Genomic DNA, 16,641 nt, shown 5'->3' with positions numbered 1-16,641 from the left:
TTTAAAAGTAGAATTGCATTGCAAGTTGCAAGAAAAATTGCACCGTGTAACATGCCCTTTACTCTTAAATTCTAATGCCAAACAAAACGGCAAAAATGCCCTATAGTTAGCTAGTTGAATACAGTTATAAGTTATAACGAAGTCGATTTTATTACACAATCTATATATTATAATATTTTATTGTATTAAATGCATTTTATTACAGATCAAAACATATATAAAAGCATATTTACAAGAGATAGGAAATGCATATTTTTTAAGCAGAATAGTTGGAGAACAAAAAAGAGAGTAAGGTTCCAGAATGGTGGCACGAATGCTCTGATAACATAGCTTAGTTTAGAAGTAGAGAAAGAAGATTTCAGACGTTTTCAAATTATTTTGTTTTGATGTCCCTTGATTATATCAGCATGTCTTTGTTACATACAACATTGGTTATTTTGTTGATCAATGAATGTTATACAAGTTAATAAATGTTAGAATGGTTATTGCTCCAGTAAGATTATAATTTATAAGGCTTGTTTGCCAAAGTTTATTGACAATAACAATCTGTTATCACCATTATAACTAAGCTGATAGTGTGATTTCATAGATCCAGAAGGAAGGTACAGGTGGTTTGCAATGTTGATTACAGATAACTTATCAGCATGGAGATAATAGCACTAATTCCTAGGTCCAATAAGCCTGCATGGCTTGTTTGCAAGTTTCACTGACAATATCTTATCACTGTAGTAATCAGTCCGACAATCAGTCAACATTGAATGCCACCATTCATCATGGATATAAACGTGTATTGCTGCCTTTATACCAGGAAGGCATGTCCTAGGACCTGGATTTCCCTCCACATCATTTGAAAGTCTCAGTAATAATGGCACATAAACATTGTGATTGTATATAATTTGAACATACCATAAGCACAATTCACTGTTCTTTTGACTCTTAATCAATTGGTTCTTTAGATATGGCAAGCAAAATACATTAATATAAAACATTTACAGTATTTGATTCCAAATCTTGCCATTCAGATGGCAGAGTCTGTTTTGACTGTCTAGAAAATTGTGGTGTGAACCAATCCTGGAACGATGAACTTCAATAATGATGCCCATATTTGTAGCCTTAAACTTAATATTTTGTTTGAATATATCAGCAGAATGGCTGTCATTTTATTTATATGTACCAGCACAATGGATGGTTTCAATTTCAATACCTGCACTATGGCAAGGTCTAATTTTAATACCTGCACAATGGCAAGGTTTTTGCTTGCCATATCTCAAGAACCAATTAAGAGTCAAAAGAACAGTGAATTGTGCTTATGGTATGTTCAAATTATATACTATCACAATGTTTATTTGCCATTATTACTGAGACTTTCAAATGATGTGGAGAAAAATACAGATTCTGGGACATACCTTCTTGGTTCCTACTACTCAGTAATACACGTTTATATCAATGATGAATGATGGCATTCAATGTTGACTGTCGGACTGTCATATTGTCAGTGAAACTTGCAAATAAGCCACGCAGTATTAAAGATTTGCACGCTCATATAATCCGATTGTGATCAAAATTGCTCAACCACAACGTTGACTTTACCTTGACTTTTAATTATATAGAAATTTGTCAAAACTCAAAGCAGCCCTTCGAATAAAATTCTGACTAAACATTCACAAAATTTTCCGAAAGTATTGACAAACGCACGAACAGTATGTTCGTCACCTTTCGTTTATCCGACGAAAGCCGAAGATTAACGACAGACGTACGTATACCACTGAGCTATATAATAATTCCTGGAGGACCGGTTCTTGACCAGAAAGTGAAGCAAAAAACATGGCGGATTTCGGCGTTTGCTGACGCCACTTGGTTCCTTTTGCTCATGGTAGTTACCACTGACATACCGCGATACAAAGTGAGAAATTGAGTCCGTCTCCCTCCTGGATTTTATGAAAATATTTTCAGCTTTCCGTATATATTTTTTGTTTTTCATATAAAATGGATAAAAGTGTTTCTCTTTTTCCCTGTTCAACAAATGGAAAGGACACATAGCTTCGTGCTCTGCGTCTGACGTTGTGAATGGCTTAATTCACTTATCGGTAGGGTGAATTTTCTCATTTTGCTCTTATTTTATAACATCCAGGTAACTGAGGTAAGCCGTTTTTCAACTTTTTTACTATAAACAATTTCGTTTTTGGCCTTTCGAGTTGGACTATAGTATAAACTGGTTACCAAAGCCTCTGAGACAATAAATCCATCAAAACGTTTGGTACAAACAGTCAATGCAATGTTATATACCCAAATTTTATCATTTTTTCTTAACTTGTGTGGGGAAAAAATTATATTCCTGGCAGTGTCAATCTTTTGAGTTTGGTCTATGTTGTTTTCATGATAGCAAACATCAATGTTAATAGGTAAACCATATCCCCAGTGAGTCTACTATAGTCCCTCTTCTATTGATCCCACCCAGCATTAATTAACATGATCTGAGGGTGCTAATACAAAATAAAAAGATGCTGTAAACAGTGTAAATTAATTCCAACCTCTGATAGTGAGCCCTGTTAAAGCCTAGTTAATATATTATATTGTTTACTTTGTCAAATCCAAAGTGAAATGATCAATTATCATGGCTTTTAATTTATTTTTTAGCTTCTTGCACCTTGGGAATAAATCTTGATTATATCTCCATTTTTATTTTTCAGGATGAAGTTCATGCATTTTATGACTGTGCATTGTTATTCTTCATTACCATGTTATCTGATTTTGTTGTTGGCTGGTGTTTTTATACCATTTGTCATATTTATTAATTAATGAAATAAATATAAACATGCATTGACTGAGCAGTGTGTCTTCAATCTGCAGCAACTTTTGTAATTTTCTGTGTATGGTATCAACCTCCAAGAGGGCTATATTCATTAGGCTAATCAGTGGAGCCTATGGAGGGATAAATGTTATTTTTTCTATGACCAGGGGTCCAGGGATGCAATTAGAGAATGCTGAAAACAGGTTTATTAAGGTACAAGTTGATGACTTGTACGAAAAGTATATTATGCAAATATGATTCTTGGTTGAAACTATATTCCTGCACTTAGTATTCGTCAGCTGCCCAGCATTTTGCCTGAGCTATGGCCTCTGTTTCTTTGGATTTTGGATTGTGCATAGATATAAAGTCTTGAAGACAGCATCACATACTGAATACTGATTACATACTTCCTGCGCAATTCATCAGTTCAGGGTTTAGAAAAGTCAAATTGTTGCCCATAAATTCCTAGTTGTCTTCAAAATATGCGAGGATAGTGCCAAAACATTCAAACATTTGTAAACTTTCATATTGGAATGTATAAATAACAAAAATATTATTAAGACTAATAAAATAATAAACCTGTCAGTTTGTGTCAGTATTAAAATCTTTAGTTTGTCCACATTTTTCGATATTTTAATATATATTCGTTCCCGCACTGGCAAAAACAGCGTGTATGACTTGTATTCATCTTAAAATAAAACTTTATTAGATGTCAGTGCGAAAAATATCAAAAAAACAACCAAAAAATATTTCAAAAACAAACAAGATTTCACGGCAAAAAAATATAAAAACCAGGGGGGAGAATTGTTATTTACAAAAACCAGGGGGGAGAATACTGCTGTAGCGGGCTCATTATTGAGCCTGGTCAGTGGTAAATACCATGGCCAAAAGGAACCAAGTGGCGTCAGCAGAGCTTCTGCGGTTGCGCAGAAGGGCGAAGTCCGCCATGTTTTTTGCTTCACTTTTTGAGAAAAAAACATTAGGAGCCGGTCCTCCAGGAATTATTATATAGCTCAGTGACGTATACCCACAGACACTTTTTCAACTACATAGTGGTTAGCCACGCATGCGCAGTGGCTACCCACAAAAATTGCTCTGAGCAAACGGAACTGCTGTGAATTCTTGCCCTTGAAATCTTAGTACTCGGTGAAAATATTGATTTTACTTTTAACTTTAGCTCACAAAATACACCGTATAAATGTCCACGCGATAAAGTTAGAAAAACATTATATATGTTACTATTTTATGTATTTTTTTGTTGAGAACCATAAGGCATAATACGCCATCACTGTTCTGGTTCGACACTTCGACTATTATTCAAAGTTAACAGCAAGAGTCCAGTCACTTTTGGAGTCGATTAAAGACAGTTTTTTGAACTGATTCTGAGATAAAAATCGTTTCATTTATTAGTCCTGTTACCAAAATTTGATCAACACCGAACCACAGCAATCTGGATAGTGTTTACAAAATCCAAATATATTGTCACAAGGTCGCTTGTGTGGGAGGTGAACTAGATCAAAATTTTTCCAATTCCTGCATACTATTACCTAGATTATTCTATTACCAGCTATCATTAGCTGCTTACTCATAACAAAATATACACAGCTAAACGCGAACACACACGAAAGAATTTTGGATATGGAGAAACTTGGGTAAAACAAGCATGATGGGGACACGGAATGACTATACTATGAAAAAACACACGGCATGATATACTATGAAATTGCACTGAAGAATCCTAGCTGTCGTGATTCTCAAAACTGCTTCTTATGAGAGCTTGTTCTACGCTCTCTGTCGCGCTCTGTCCAAAGTCTCGCTGAAGTTGTCAGTCATGGTGGGTTGTATTAAACTGATACAACTGTTTAAATATTCATATCTTGTTGTAAAAAAAAAAAAAAAATTGGGATGAGGTTGAGCGCGTGATATTCTAGAACAGAGGGCGCCGTTGTACGAAAGCCTGATAGCGCTATAAACCGGATAGTGATAGTGATAAACTTTTATTTTACTTTTTTAGCTCGTAGAAAAACATTTACAGTTATTATGTGAAGAGGATTAAGCATGCATCGACAGTTCTGTGTGGGAGTTTTTATGAAAAATTTTATATATCTTTTTGTTAAGAACCGTGATATGTTATATCACTGTTGTAGTTTTGACTGTTATTCAAAAATGTCAGCAAGAGGCCAGTCACTCTTGAAGTCAATTAAAGTCGTTGACGAAAAGTGACAATGCAATTATATTGTCACAGCGTCGCTTGCGTGGCAGGTGAACTTGATTAAATTTTTTTCCAATCCCTGCATACTTACGATTGTTCTAGTTATTACTATGGTTATGATTTGCTGCCTTATCATAACACAATAGATAGAGCTAAATGCAATGCCTGAATCCTGATATACTATGAAATTGCAAGAATCCTAGTTGTTAAGATTCTTAAACTACTGCTTCTTATGAGACTTGTTTGACGTACTCTATCTCGCTCTGTCTAAAGTCTTGCTGAGGTTGTAGTTAGATACAACTTGAATAAACAAAATTGGGATTTGTTAAAACAGATCAAACTATATATGCACAATGATTTAAAGACAAATACACAGTCACATTATTAACTGCAAGGTTTTCATAAGATCATGTGGAATTTTAATATAAATTTGTCAGATAGAATATCTATCCGATAAATACTTTAAATAGGAAAAGAAAACTTAATTATATTAGCAAAACAATAACGATGAATTATGGTTATGTTATACTTAGAAAACGTTTTTATTCATGAGTATGGTTTCAGTTGAAACATTGTTTATTATATCTTTATCTACTGCATCGTCACTCTTTTGGACTCTTGCTGTATAAATCCATCACAATTTCGTCAACTGATTCCTTCGTCATCTTCAACTCCTTTGTTGTCTGAATTCATATCAAATTAATAATTTTTTCACAATTCAGTACTTGAGTGATATTAATAACAATAAAAGTTCAATTTTATGCTTGTAGACAGAAAATCCAATAATAGAAATTACAACAGAAATGAATTAAATACAATATTGTTTCATTTGAACTGGAATTTCTAGTCATGATTTGCTCCAAAGAGGATATTATTTTACTTTCGGCAAACAATGTCACCCATTTAATATAGCATACATGCAAGTCATTGTATCATATATACTATTACATGGGCCTGCATTATCGTATTTAAGGGAATTATGGATGTTATGTAATTTTTTTACGTACCATTGAAAATAAAAACAAACGTTTTCTCTCAACTTTCACGCTTATAGTTTCAAGCAGGAATTTATCCGACTTCAAATTCTCCATCTTCTTCAATTCATTCTTCCATGACCATGCCTCGTCTGTATTCTGAATTCACAATGCAAATATGAATTATTTTTAAATTTATTATTCTCATTCATGAGCAGAAATTTGAGACAGGAAAATATTTTATTTTCGACTTGAATTAGCCACAAAAGATTTCAGGCCCTAACATGTTAATTTAAAGATATGCGTTCTTTGTGAAAACAATATTAAATACTTATTTCATTTAGTCTAATTGCTCAACCATACTTTCGAAATGTTTTAAATAAAATCTCAAAAGTTTCCCGCACATGCAACGAAGCAGCCTCAATATAAATGCTTTTCAGACCATATATATAGACAGCTAGACATCTTGGAATCAAGCTTGATATATTTATTGATGCAGTTTCGGTCGAATAATCTTTGTGTGACATGGAAATAAGTGACCACCAACATGTTCAACTTATATAATACATTAACATTAATGCCACTTACTCTACGTGCTCTGGAGCAGAAATACTCTTGAAACCAAACATACGTTTTATTAAAAAGCAAGGACACCACATCTCCGTCAATCTGATGTCGCATGACTCGCATCCACGAATTCAACAGAAAACTTATCAAATTTTCCTAAATATCCAAGAATAAACGTTTCATTTTTTGCAATTTACATGAATGAAATTTTAACATATTTAAGCGCCGACAATTGGGAAATTTCCATTCCTCATCATTTGCTAAACGGTTGTAAAGATGAGCATTTTATATTTTCATAAATTCATGAAAGATATATAATGATATATTATTGACTTTCGTATTGTAATTTCATCAGCGGAGAAGCAAGCTAGACACAGTATAGAAATTCATTGTTTTTTTTCACAGTCAATGAACACCAAAATATATTTACATTAGCATAGGAATACTAAATTGTGAAGACATCACTTTGTTGGCGACAGCCTACGCTACTGACGTTCGTAACATAATTGAGATCTCGCCCATGCAACTACAAGGAAGATAGTATTTGATATGTATACAACACTATACTGTGTTGTTCTAAAACTTTTTTTGTATCAGATACTAGTATAGTTTGCGAAACGATGTTTCATCCATTCAAAGCCTCCTCACTGGAAGACTTCGTTGCATTGTAAATATAAAGCTTATTAAAACCGATAACAAAGTGAACGGATACATTCTTTAATCTTGCCACAAACAGAGGTAAAATGAATTAATGAAAATTACTTGTGTCAAGACTTAAGTACCTGATCTTCGTCATTGACATCACCAACCATAATCCACCAAGAAATTGCCAGACAGAGAAACAACAGGCTTATCTGAAAGGTTGGAATAACAATTTCCGTGTCAAATTATGCATGGTACATAATAAAACCTCGCTCTAAAATCTCCGAAGTAGAATAGAAGGAAACTATAATTGTACTGTTTCGAATACCTTTTTCTTCCTGTCCATCATCTTTCAGTTAATCCTCAAATATATTGTCTACGTTATGTAAAGACAACAAGTTTCGCTCTTTGAAGCAACAACAGTTTTGATACAAAAGTGAATCGATATACTTCTGAATACTCCGAATAGAACAAATGAATACAAATAAACGCTCCGGCAGCCTTTTTATACCAAATGATTCAGCCATTTCGGTGAAAACCGAAAATATGTGCAATAACACATAAGTCTTGCAACCTGCTTTCTGTGTAGTTTGTAATTGTTACGATTCATGCTATTAATGTGTGTCTATAATAAATTTTCCTATTTCAGAAGAAAATAAGGAACTCAAGCAATAATCTTACATCATTTCTTGAACTAAAGATCGTGGGCCTTAATTTGAGGCACTTCGCCATAATTTAGAGCATAGTCACTCTAGGGGGAAGATTAGAGGCAAGATTGAATCGTATATAAATCACGCTTCGTGTACAATAAAATAAATTTTATCACCATTTTTTTTTCTAGCCTGTACTGTATTGCCACTATATAACTCAGTGATTGCAACTCTAAATAACTTTATTTTAGTCAAGCCAAATGATTGCAGATTTTCTGGCGCAGATGCAACCACAAGTGCAATACATAGTCAGGGGCATGCTGGGATATGATGGAACATAACATAATTTACAATACAACCAAGGAGCAGCGTGGCAGCGACTTCAAACAACTTAGCAACAAATGTGGTATAACAACTGCCAAAATAGACAACATACTTCTCGACGTTTCGATCTGAGGGCCTTCGTCAGGAGAGTCAGATTCATACTAACTCTCCTGACGAAGGCCCTCAGGTCGAAACGTCGAGAAGTGTTTTTTCTATTTTGGCAGTTGTTATACCACATTTGATGATAACATAATTTACATAATGATTGGACTAGCCAGGACTAAATGCCACTGAAATTATTAAGACAAGGTCAAGAAACTAGGCTAAAATCGTTGTTAGAAAGGCGTGAAATTTGGCGTAAAGTTTCTAGACCGTCCATTCCATCATATTGACAAAGGTCTTGGTTGACAAGGTACAGCAACCAGCGTAATTCAATTCACGACAAGATAAAGACCTGAACGTTGCTCATTGAAAAACCTAGAATATTTTACAACGAGAATACTCGGAATGTCATTCAAATTTTCTTAGAGTAACACTAAAATAAGCATTTCAATCGTATGTCTTTCACTTTGTCTGTGATAATTCCGGCAATAATTTTCCGGAACATTCTTGAAATAAAAATCGCAGCAGGACGCCATAAAACATAATTTAAAGGCAAGGCTAAATCCTGTGAATTCTTGCCCCATAGTTCTAGACTTCTAGTCCTACAGACCCCAGTGACAAAATATTTTACTTCCTAATTTTAGCTCGTAAGATATACCGTAATATCCAGGAAATGCAGTTAGAAAAACATTTAATTATATAACTATGTGAAGCGGATAAGCATTGCCAGTGCTTTGCGGGAGTTAACAATTTTATGAGGGGGCGTTGGGGCCTACTGGAATCCGAAAAACCGCACAAAAAAAACAAAAACCCGAAATTACGACCAAAACAGAAAACCGCGTACAGACCCGTATACTGCATAACCATACGTTTCATATCCCATACCAAATCGGAAAAAACCCAACGCCCCCCTCTTTTATGCATGTTTAACCGTGTAAGTTGTAATGTGTGGAAGTTGAAATAAAAGTGCTCAAAGATAAACTTTATAACGTGTGTTACACCTATTATATTCAGATACACGCATGATAATGCCTCAGCCTATTTCTCAGCTGAAGGTAACTCTGACGTACCACAATATCACATAACTCTTTTCACGACTGACTAAAACAAATGTACAATTTACTAACTGCACTATATGACTGTTGGTATAAACCTTTGAAATACATTTTAACTATTGGTTTCGCAGTGAAATGGTGCACAATTCCAAATATCACTGTCATTGGTCCACTTTTAAACTAAAGTCTACAGTTAACTGACTGCTATACAACTGGCCACTGATTTATAAACGTGCCTCTCTCGAAGAAACGGTTTGGATCCGAAGACAATCTCTCGAAATCTTCTAATTTCGTTATCAAAGCTTCTCTGGCCAGAATCAACTTGACGGCTGTCTCCCAGTTCTGTAAAACCTGTTGGACGGAGTGAATGTTAAATACCATACAAAAGATAATGGAAATAGTTAAAAACTAAATTATGATGGATATTAGATTGGTGTTTCCATATCGAAAATTCACTGCGGCAAGTCAGTGAGCAGTCCCCAGTCATTAAAAAAGTTGAACCCGTCCCGACTCGAGTCGGCGACTACGAACTACGGAGTTTCACGACGATTTACGACGCGGCCAGCTCGACGACGCGTTTGCAAACAAAGAAACTCCACACGCGAGAAACAATAGGTATGCATCATGGTATGCATAATTTGTGGTCCCATGACAGCGTTGTCATTCTTACGACGCCTTCAAATGAGGCATTTTCATGGCCTCTCGATGACATAAAAGTAGCGGTAACGTGGTAGCTGTTTGAAACTGCTTTTAGCCCAATTGAAACATTTGTCAATTCCCGGTAGCTAATTTCTTGCAAAATAATTGACTAGCGACGTCGAGCTAACCGCGTCGTAGATCGTAAACTCCCTATTAGTCGCAGATGTCGTCGACGACGTGTTTCCATATGCCTTAGAAGTTGCGCAGACTCATGTCGGCGGCATGTCGGTGGCATGTCGGTGCTATATGGAAACCAGGTTTGGAAAAGATGAGTCATTGACCTAATTTATTTACTAATTTATGCATAATTAATAGCATTACTATTAGTTTCAGACATCAGTGTCCGGCATTTTGGTTTACCACGACTCACCAGTATTTTTCGGTCCTACTAAACACTGCCCGAGACGACTGCCCGGGAAAATAAATGCTGCCCGGCACTTCCGGTTAATAAATCGTGAAAAACTGTTAATTCCAGGGTTGGAATAATGTTTATTCGTTTTACGAAGGCGAGAAATTGCCACAGAAAGCGATGAAAGTATAAACAGCAATTATTCAATGCCCTAAACAGCGAACACTTAATCCACGCAGCTCCCTCAGTACAGTAAGAATTGCGTATTTTTGTCATTCGTGCATTTATCTGCCCGCATTGAAAAAATGTCACAAGCCTGCCAAAGGTTGATCCTGTCCTGCTAGTTCAAAGCATAGATAATAATTAAAGTGGAAGCCAAGACCGGAAAAAGTGGAAGTCAATACAGTTTAGTCCATACCACTAAGCTATACTATAATTCATACTCAACTTCATAGAATAAACTGAATCAATAATTGCTATTTTATAGTTTCCTTGCCTTCGTAAAACGAATAAACATTATTACTAACCCTAGCATAATTAATATTTTATGATTTATTAACTGGAAGTCCAGGCAGCATTTATTTTCCCGGGCAGTCTTCTTATCGGGGCCATTCCATTTAATATCCACACCCCCCGTTGACGAGATTTTCCGAGGGGGTGAAAATTTTAGAATTTCTGAGGGGTAGAGAGTAAATATTGACGAAAATTCGGAGGGCTAAACCGAAATATAAATTTTCCGAGGGGTGATACGAAAAGTACGAAACGTTGGATTTATTAACTGGAAGTCCAGGGCAGCATTTATTTTCTCGGGCAGTCTTATCCGACGGGTAGTGTTTAGTAGAACCCGTATTTTTTGTTGGTGTGTGTTTTGGAGGCTACCATCAATATTTTATATGATGCCTGATCGTGAACAAGTACATCGTGATCCGAAACGAGCCAACTTATTCCCAGGTAAATCTATTCCTTTAGAACTAATTATTTTGTTTTTCTGTAGCAGTTTTCGTCTCATTCAAAATAACGCGATTGGCAATTGATACGCAATTTATCTGACAAAAAATACAGAACGCGTCTATGATTCTATTACGTGAGACTAGCAAAATTCAACATTTTATGATAAAAGTGTCACTTAGGCCTTATACCAGCCAATACTGGGACAAAAGATTTCAAATCTATTAAAAGCAGGAAGTTCAGATTTTGCCACTCGTAACAACTTTCAAAACAAAACTTGAAGAAAACATGGTTTAACAAGTAGTGGATATATTAACAACTATTATGCATACCTGTCATTAAATTATTAAGGAGCTTAGCCCTACTTTCAGACTGGCATAAGAGAACAAGGAGGGCCATGCCTCCCACCAGAACCCCCCCCCCTCAACAAATCTGGCATGACTTAATATAACTATACCTTTCCTTCTAGTACCAGGTATACCCGAGGCACTAGATGATGTCAACATACCAAGAGTCCAGCGACCAACAAGAGAAACACGTCCACCAAAACATTAGAAATGACGGACAACATTGAAAAACCCCTAAAAACAAATAATGAATAATTAAAAGAAGAATGAACATAGCACATTTCTTAGTTTTAGTTTTGAATGTCTAACATATATATTAAAAATATAGAAATCAAAAATAAGTCCTAGACTAGTTCATAAACAGGAGGGAATTCTAGTTATTTAGAAACATTCAATGCAATTAGAAATTTCTTAAAATCTGGACAGTTTTTTATGATTTACTTTCATAATGTAATAATAATTAATAATTGATGCAAGCACTACTTCAATAATGTAATAATAATTAATAATTGATGCAATGATAAAAATTAAATGTAATGATGTAATAATGTGATGATAATAATGGTGTATTTGTAATAATGGGTAATGTATGCATTGTGTAAATCTTTGACTGCAAAAGGTGCCCAAAGCAACTGCACTAAAATATCATGCTGTTGATGCAAGACATTACTTAGAATTGTTTAAAAATTACTTAGAATTGTTTAAAACACAACAGAATTCTATCATCATTGTGCAGTTGTAACAAATAATGGTATCAATGGTATCACTGGAAAAGCATGCAATGCTCCACATTATATATGTCTGATGATACTGAATTATTGGTAAAGACTTCTTTTTATAAATTAACATGTATATAATGAGTGTTTTGATTGATCAAAGCCCAATTTGGATCAGGGCATTCAAACACGGAAATTCCTAAAGGAAATCAAACTTGGAACACTGCCTTGTTGTTGTTTTTTACAAAATAATTACTTAATGGTTTCTATGGGCTAATCCAAACACTTGGAAATGTTGCTTGAGTTAAGAAAAGCTTGCAAAATCACTCAACTTTGCCTTGTGTTTCGCACACTTTTCTTAACTCTCGCAACATTCACACATGTTTGGATCAGACCATATTGTTTAATCAGAATCACATTGGCAGATTTTAATGTAAAAATATTATTTTCAAAACCAATAGCGTTGTTATTAAGGTGTTGAATTTAAAATTAAGCTGTGTAATTTATTCTGCACACCCCTTGATCCACCACTGATGTTACCTGCCTTTTTGTTTGCCTTCAGGTAGGAAACCAGACGCAATAATTAGGGAGGGTGCATATTAATATTTTGTACTGCCTGATTGACCTACAATTCCCAATTTTGGGCAAATGCAGATCTTTCTTATTCTCATGAACACCCTAATTTCATAATTTTTTTTCAAATTTAGCGTAAACATTAAATTTGATTAACCTAAGTTACCTAAACACAGTTTTGCATACTTTCTCTTGATTCAACATACTTTTTCTCTTATTGGGAAACAAGGCAGTTTAAGCAACACATACCTCAAACAGCTTGAAAAGAACAAATGTCAGCTATGGCACAATCAATAAAAGCCAAGGCATCTTGCAAACTCAAGACACAAGCTATAAATTAAAACAATACACAATTATTAAACATACCAGCCCAACCATTCTTTTTTACAGAATGACCTGATTTCCATATTATTTATTTTAGCATGCCAGAGTCAAATAATGATTATATTCACATGTTTTTTAAACCTTGTTTTCAACCCCACTAAGCATGAAACAGGTAGGTATTTGACGTAAGAATAAGTCTATTGGGTAAAATGTGAATAAACTCTAATGTATTTTTGCACTGTACTGTCTATGTGGTCTATATACAAATATGACAATGAACTGTAGTCTAGAAGTATCAGGTATTGTATTACAATTGGCAACTCAACCCTAACCCTAGCCCTAAAACACAAGCTTTCCTTTGCCCTATTAAACTCTGAATTAAATAATTATAAACGCTGAAGTTTTGCCACAGGAAATTTCAGATACGCGTTGAATCCAGCATTTTATACTGCACTTATTTGCTATACGGAGAAAATTTTATGTACAACGAATACGTCTCCATTTTTAGGGTACCTTTTTCCTAAAGGCAGTGTTACATCAACCTACATGGCAACTGTAAAATGTAAATTGCATAGTGAAACCTAGCCGGTATGTGATGAAACCGCGTTTTATTCTGAGCGCAGGACCTCGTCGCGGCGACTGTTTTGAATTTTGGGATAAGTATATGGTTTAGATAGTCTGTTGATTTTTTAAAGATTGCTTTTCACATTGTTTATATAATTGTAAGCCATTTTAGAAAATTGAAACTCGCGAGATTCAGAATTGGAACAAATGTGACCAAAAGTCCAAAACAAGGAACCGATCACATGGTTTCTCAGCACAGATTAGCTATATAGAAACACAGAAGTTTCATATCTGTATATAGCTAATCTGCGTTCATTTCAGATCTAGAAAAATGTTGGTGTTTGCAGTGTGACCAGATTTGGTAATTTTAATTACTTTTGGTAATATTTCACGATTCTTTGGACTTTTTTGGTAATTGAGTAAATTTAGTAATATTTTTGGTAATTTCGTCTAAAAGTTAGTAATATTTTAGTAATCTGCTGTAATGACACAAACTGTCATTCAAAAATTCATCCCAAGCTGTACCTACCCCCACCGACACCAAAATTTATGCTTCAAATCCATTTCAAACAATAGATATAATCATCTTATGGGGCTAGATGAGGTTACAACTCAATTATTGTTCCAATTGGATTCAACGCAACCAAAATGCAACGCTTAAATTATGCCTAAGAATACTTGCTAAATCAATATTTAGCTGTAAAATTCCCAGTAATTGATATTCATAGCATGAAACCTCTCTGTTTTATCAAAAAGACCCTAAAAAGCAGCTCTCTGAAGTGCGACATTGAGATGAGACTCAAAATTTTGTGTGGGTGGAAGACTGGGGATAGTAATTTTTAGCTTGTGGTAATTTTTAGCTTCATTTAGTAATTTTTGATAGGTTGGTTTGGTAATTGCATCTCGAAATGTCTGGTCACACTGGGTGTTTGTCGTTATGTGGTAGATCTGGTGGCAACAACGTCGCAAAGAAGGTTGCACAGTCTTACCAATTTCATTCTTAAAACAAAACGAATGACTTCAAATGAAAGTATTACTTAGAACAAAATTTATCCAAAATCAAATTGGTGATAAATTCTTCGTTAATAGATATCAGCGAGCGAATAACTATGAGTAACATCCAATAGAGTAGACCAATACATAATTTTGTTTTCCATTTTGAACTTTATATCTGTCGTTTTAATAAGCTAAACGCCTTTCAAACCAGCCCCTGATGTATAACTGCCTTTTAATATTTCATCATTCTAACTCGCATCTACTGTAGTTATACCAAAAGATTAAAATTAACGTCTGAAATGTAGTCTACACTTTTTATAAAGTTTGGTTTTAAATCAAAATACCTTAGCGTGGTTAAATAAAGTTCATCATCATCATCTCCTGATTATTTTCCCTCCAGCTAGCTTTCTCAATCGCGAAATCCGAAGGCTTTCCTTCGAGTTGCAATATCTCTCAGCACGTATTTTCTGTCTGACTCTAACCATAGACAATCCAAAAGACATTGTCTTTTGATATTTCCCTTTCAGAAATATATGCTCAATCTTGTTCCACGAATGGTTCCCCGATTGAAATATGCTTAAATGAGTTAAATCATTTCACTGGCTGCTTAAATTCCCAAAAATCCAAAAATTGTACGTACGGACTACCTCGTTCCCCGAGCCCGCGAGGCAAGCGCCTCCCCCAAACAAGGCAACATTTGTCTGATTGGTTGATTTTTACATTAGTTTCAGGCTTCTGTTCCAAGCGCGGGCAAAGCGTGAAAGGAAGTAAAAAACACAAAACATAGTATTTTCATATCCGGATTGTAGAAAAATCGGACAATGTTTTGGTTTGAAATTTATTTATACAAAAAGAAAAGTAGTCCGTCTTTCGTACCTCGAAGTATCGAAGGATTTGCGGTTTTTATTGATGTTTTGATCGCGTCGAAAGAAATGTCTCGCTAAATACGCGTGCGACATGACGAGAACGCCGGCACGAAGGACTTGTTTTATTTCCACATTTATTTCTTATGGATAAAGACTGTGAGGTCTAACTGGGTATTTTGTAATGGTGGAATACAGGTTATCAAATGACACCATAGTCGAGTTATAGGAATTTGGTTGACATGAATTAGGGCAAGCCGTATAAGAGGTGTGATTTTCTGTGAAGCGCAAGCCAAGAAATTTCCCGTGCCCTCAATGGTGGTCCGTTCAACAAGTTGTATTTGCTTAATGAACTGAGGAGTTCTCGCACATAATCTACTAAGGTATGTTATCTCACAGATTTAATGCAATAGGAAATTAACATATCGATCTGAAGTAACCAGCCTTGATTTGAAAATTATTTTGTTTGGCGTTCTGGTATTAACAAAAGTATTTTTTGTGATTTCGTAAATCTGATAAAAAATTCTCAAAAACTACACTACTTGTCTAGACTACCCAGAAGAACCCAGAAGGCTTGCTTGAAAAGACTTTAGGCGGGAATTTTGTTCAACTGGTTGTACGTTCAACTGGTTGTCATTCAATCCTTGTTGTATTTCGGTAATTTTACCTCGTTTGGTCAGAGTTTATAGGTTTATAAACAGTCTTTTTAAGGACTTATACTGTGTCAGCATGAGGTCTAAATTTTCTTGCTGTGTTTGTGGAAAGAAGTCCTCGAATTCTGGATTTATTAATTCAGGTTCAAAGGGAAAATGTCTTTGTAAGCCATGCAACGCGCGAAAACTACAGTCTTCAACGAAGAACCAACGAAAGGGACTTGACCAGAATGGCAATAACCGGCATTCATTCTGGCCAAGGCATCTCACAGGTCTCCATATTGCACCCGGG

General features: G+C 35.1%; 1 protein-coding gene across 2 annotated transcripts in view; it reads right to left on the bottom strand.

Moving 5' to 3' along the window:
* Window positions 1-16,641, bottom strand: part of LOC114541001 (coiled-coil domain-containing protein 87-like) — a 65,272-nt gene that overhangs the window by 24,475 nt on the left and 24,156 nt on the right. The window contains exon 1 of one of the 2 annotated variants that reach the window (XM_028560995.1): window positions 9,554-9,818. The exons of the other annotated variant lie outside the window; for it this stretch is intronic. Within the exon in view, the coding sequence (XP_028416796.1) occupies window positions 9,554-9,698 (145 nt within the window). The 5' untranslated portion in view covers window positions 9,699-9,818. Of the gene's footprint in view, window positions 1-9,553; window positions 9,819-16,641 lie in introns of those variants that run through there. 2 annotated transcript variants of the gene reach the window in all.

This window comes from Dendronephthya gigantea, unplaced genomic scaffold, assembly GCF_004324835.1.
Source record: "Dendronephthya gigantea isolate DGI-Jeju-01 unplaced genomic scaffold, DenGig_1.0 000260F, whole genome shotgun sequence".
Classification (NCBI taxonomy): Eukaryota; Metazoa; Cnidaria; class Anthozoa; order Malacalcyonacea; family Nephtheidae; genus Dendronephthya; species Dendronephthya gigantea.
The sequence above is the reverse complement of the archived record's forward strand: the minus strand, read 5'-3'. Positions and strand labels throughout refer to the sequence as shown.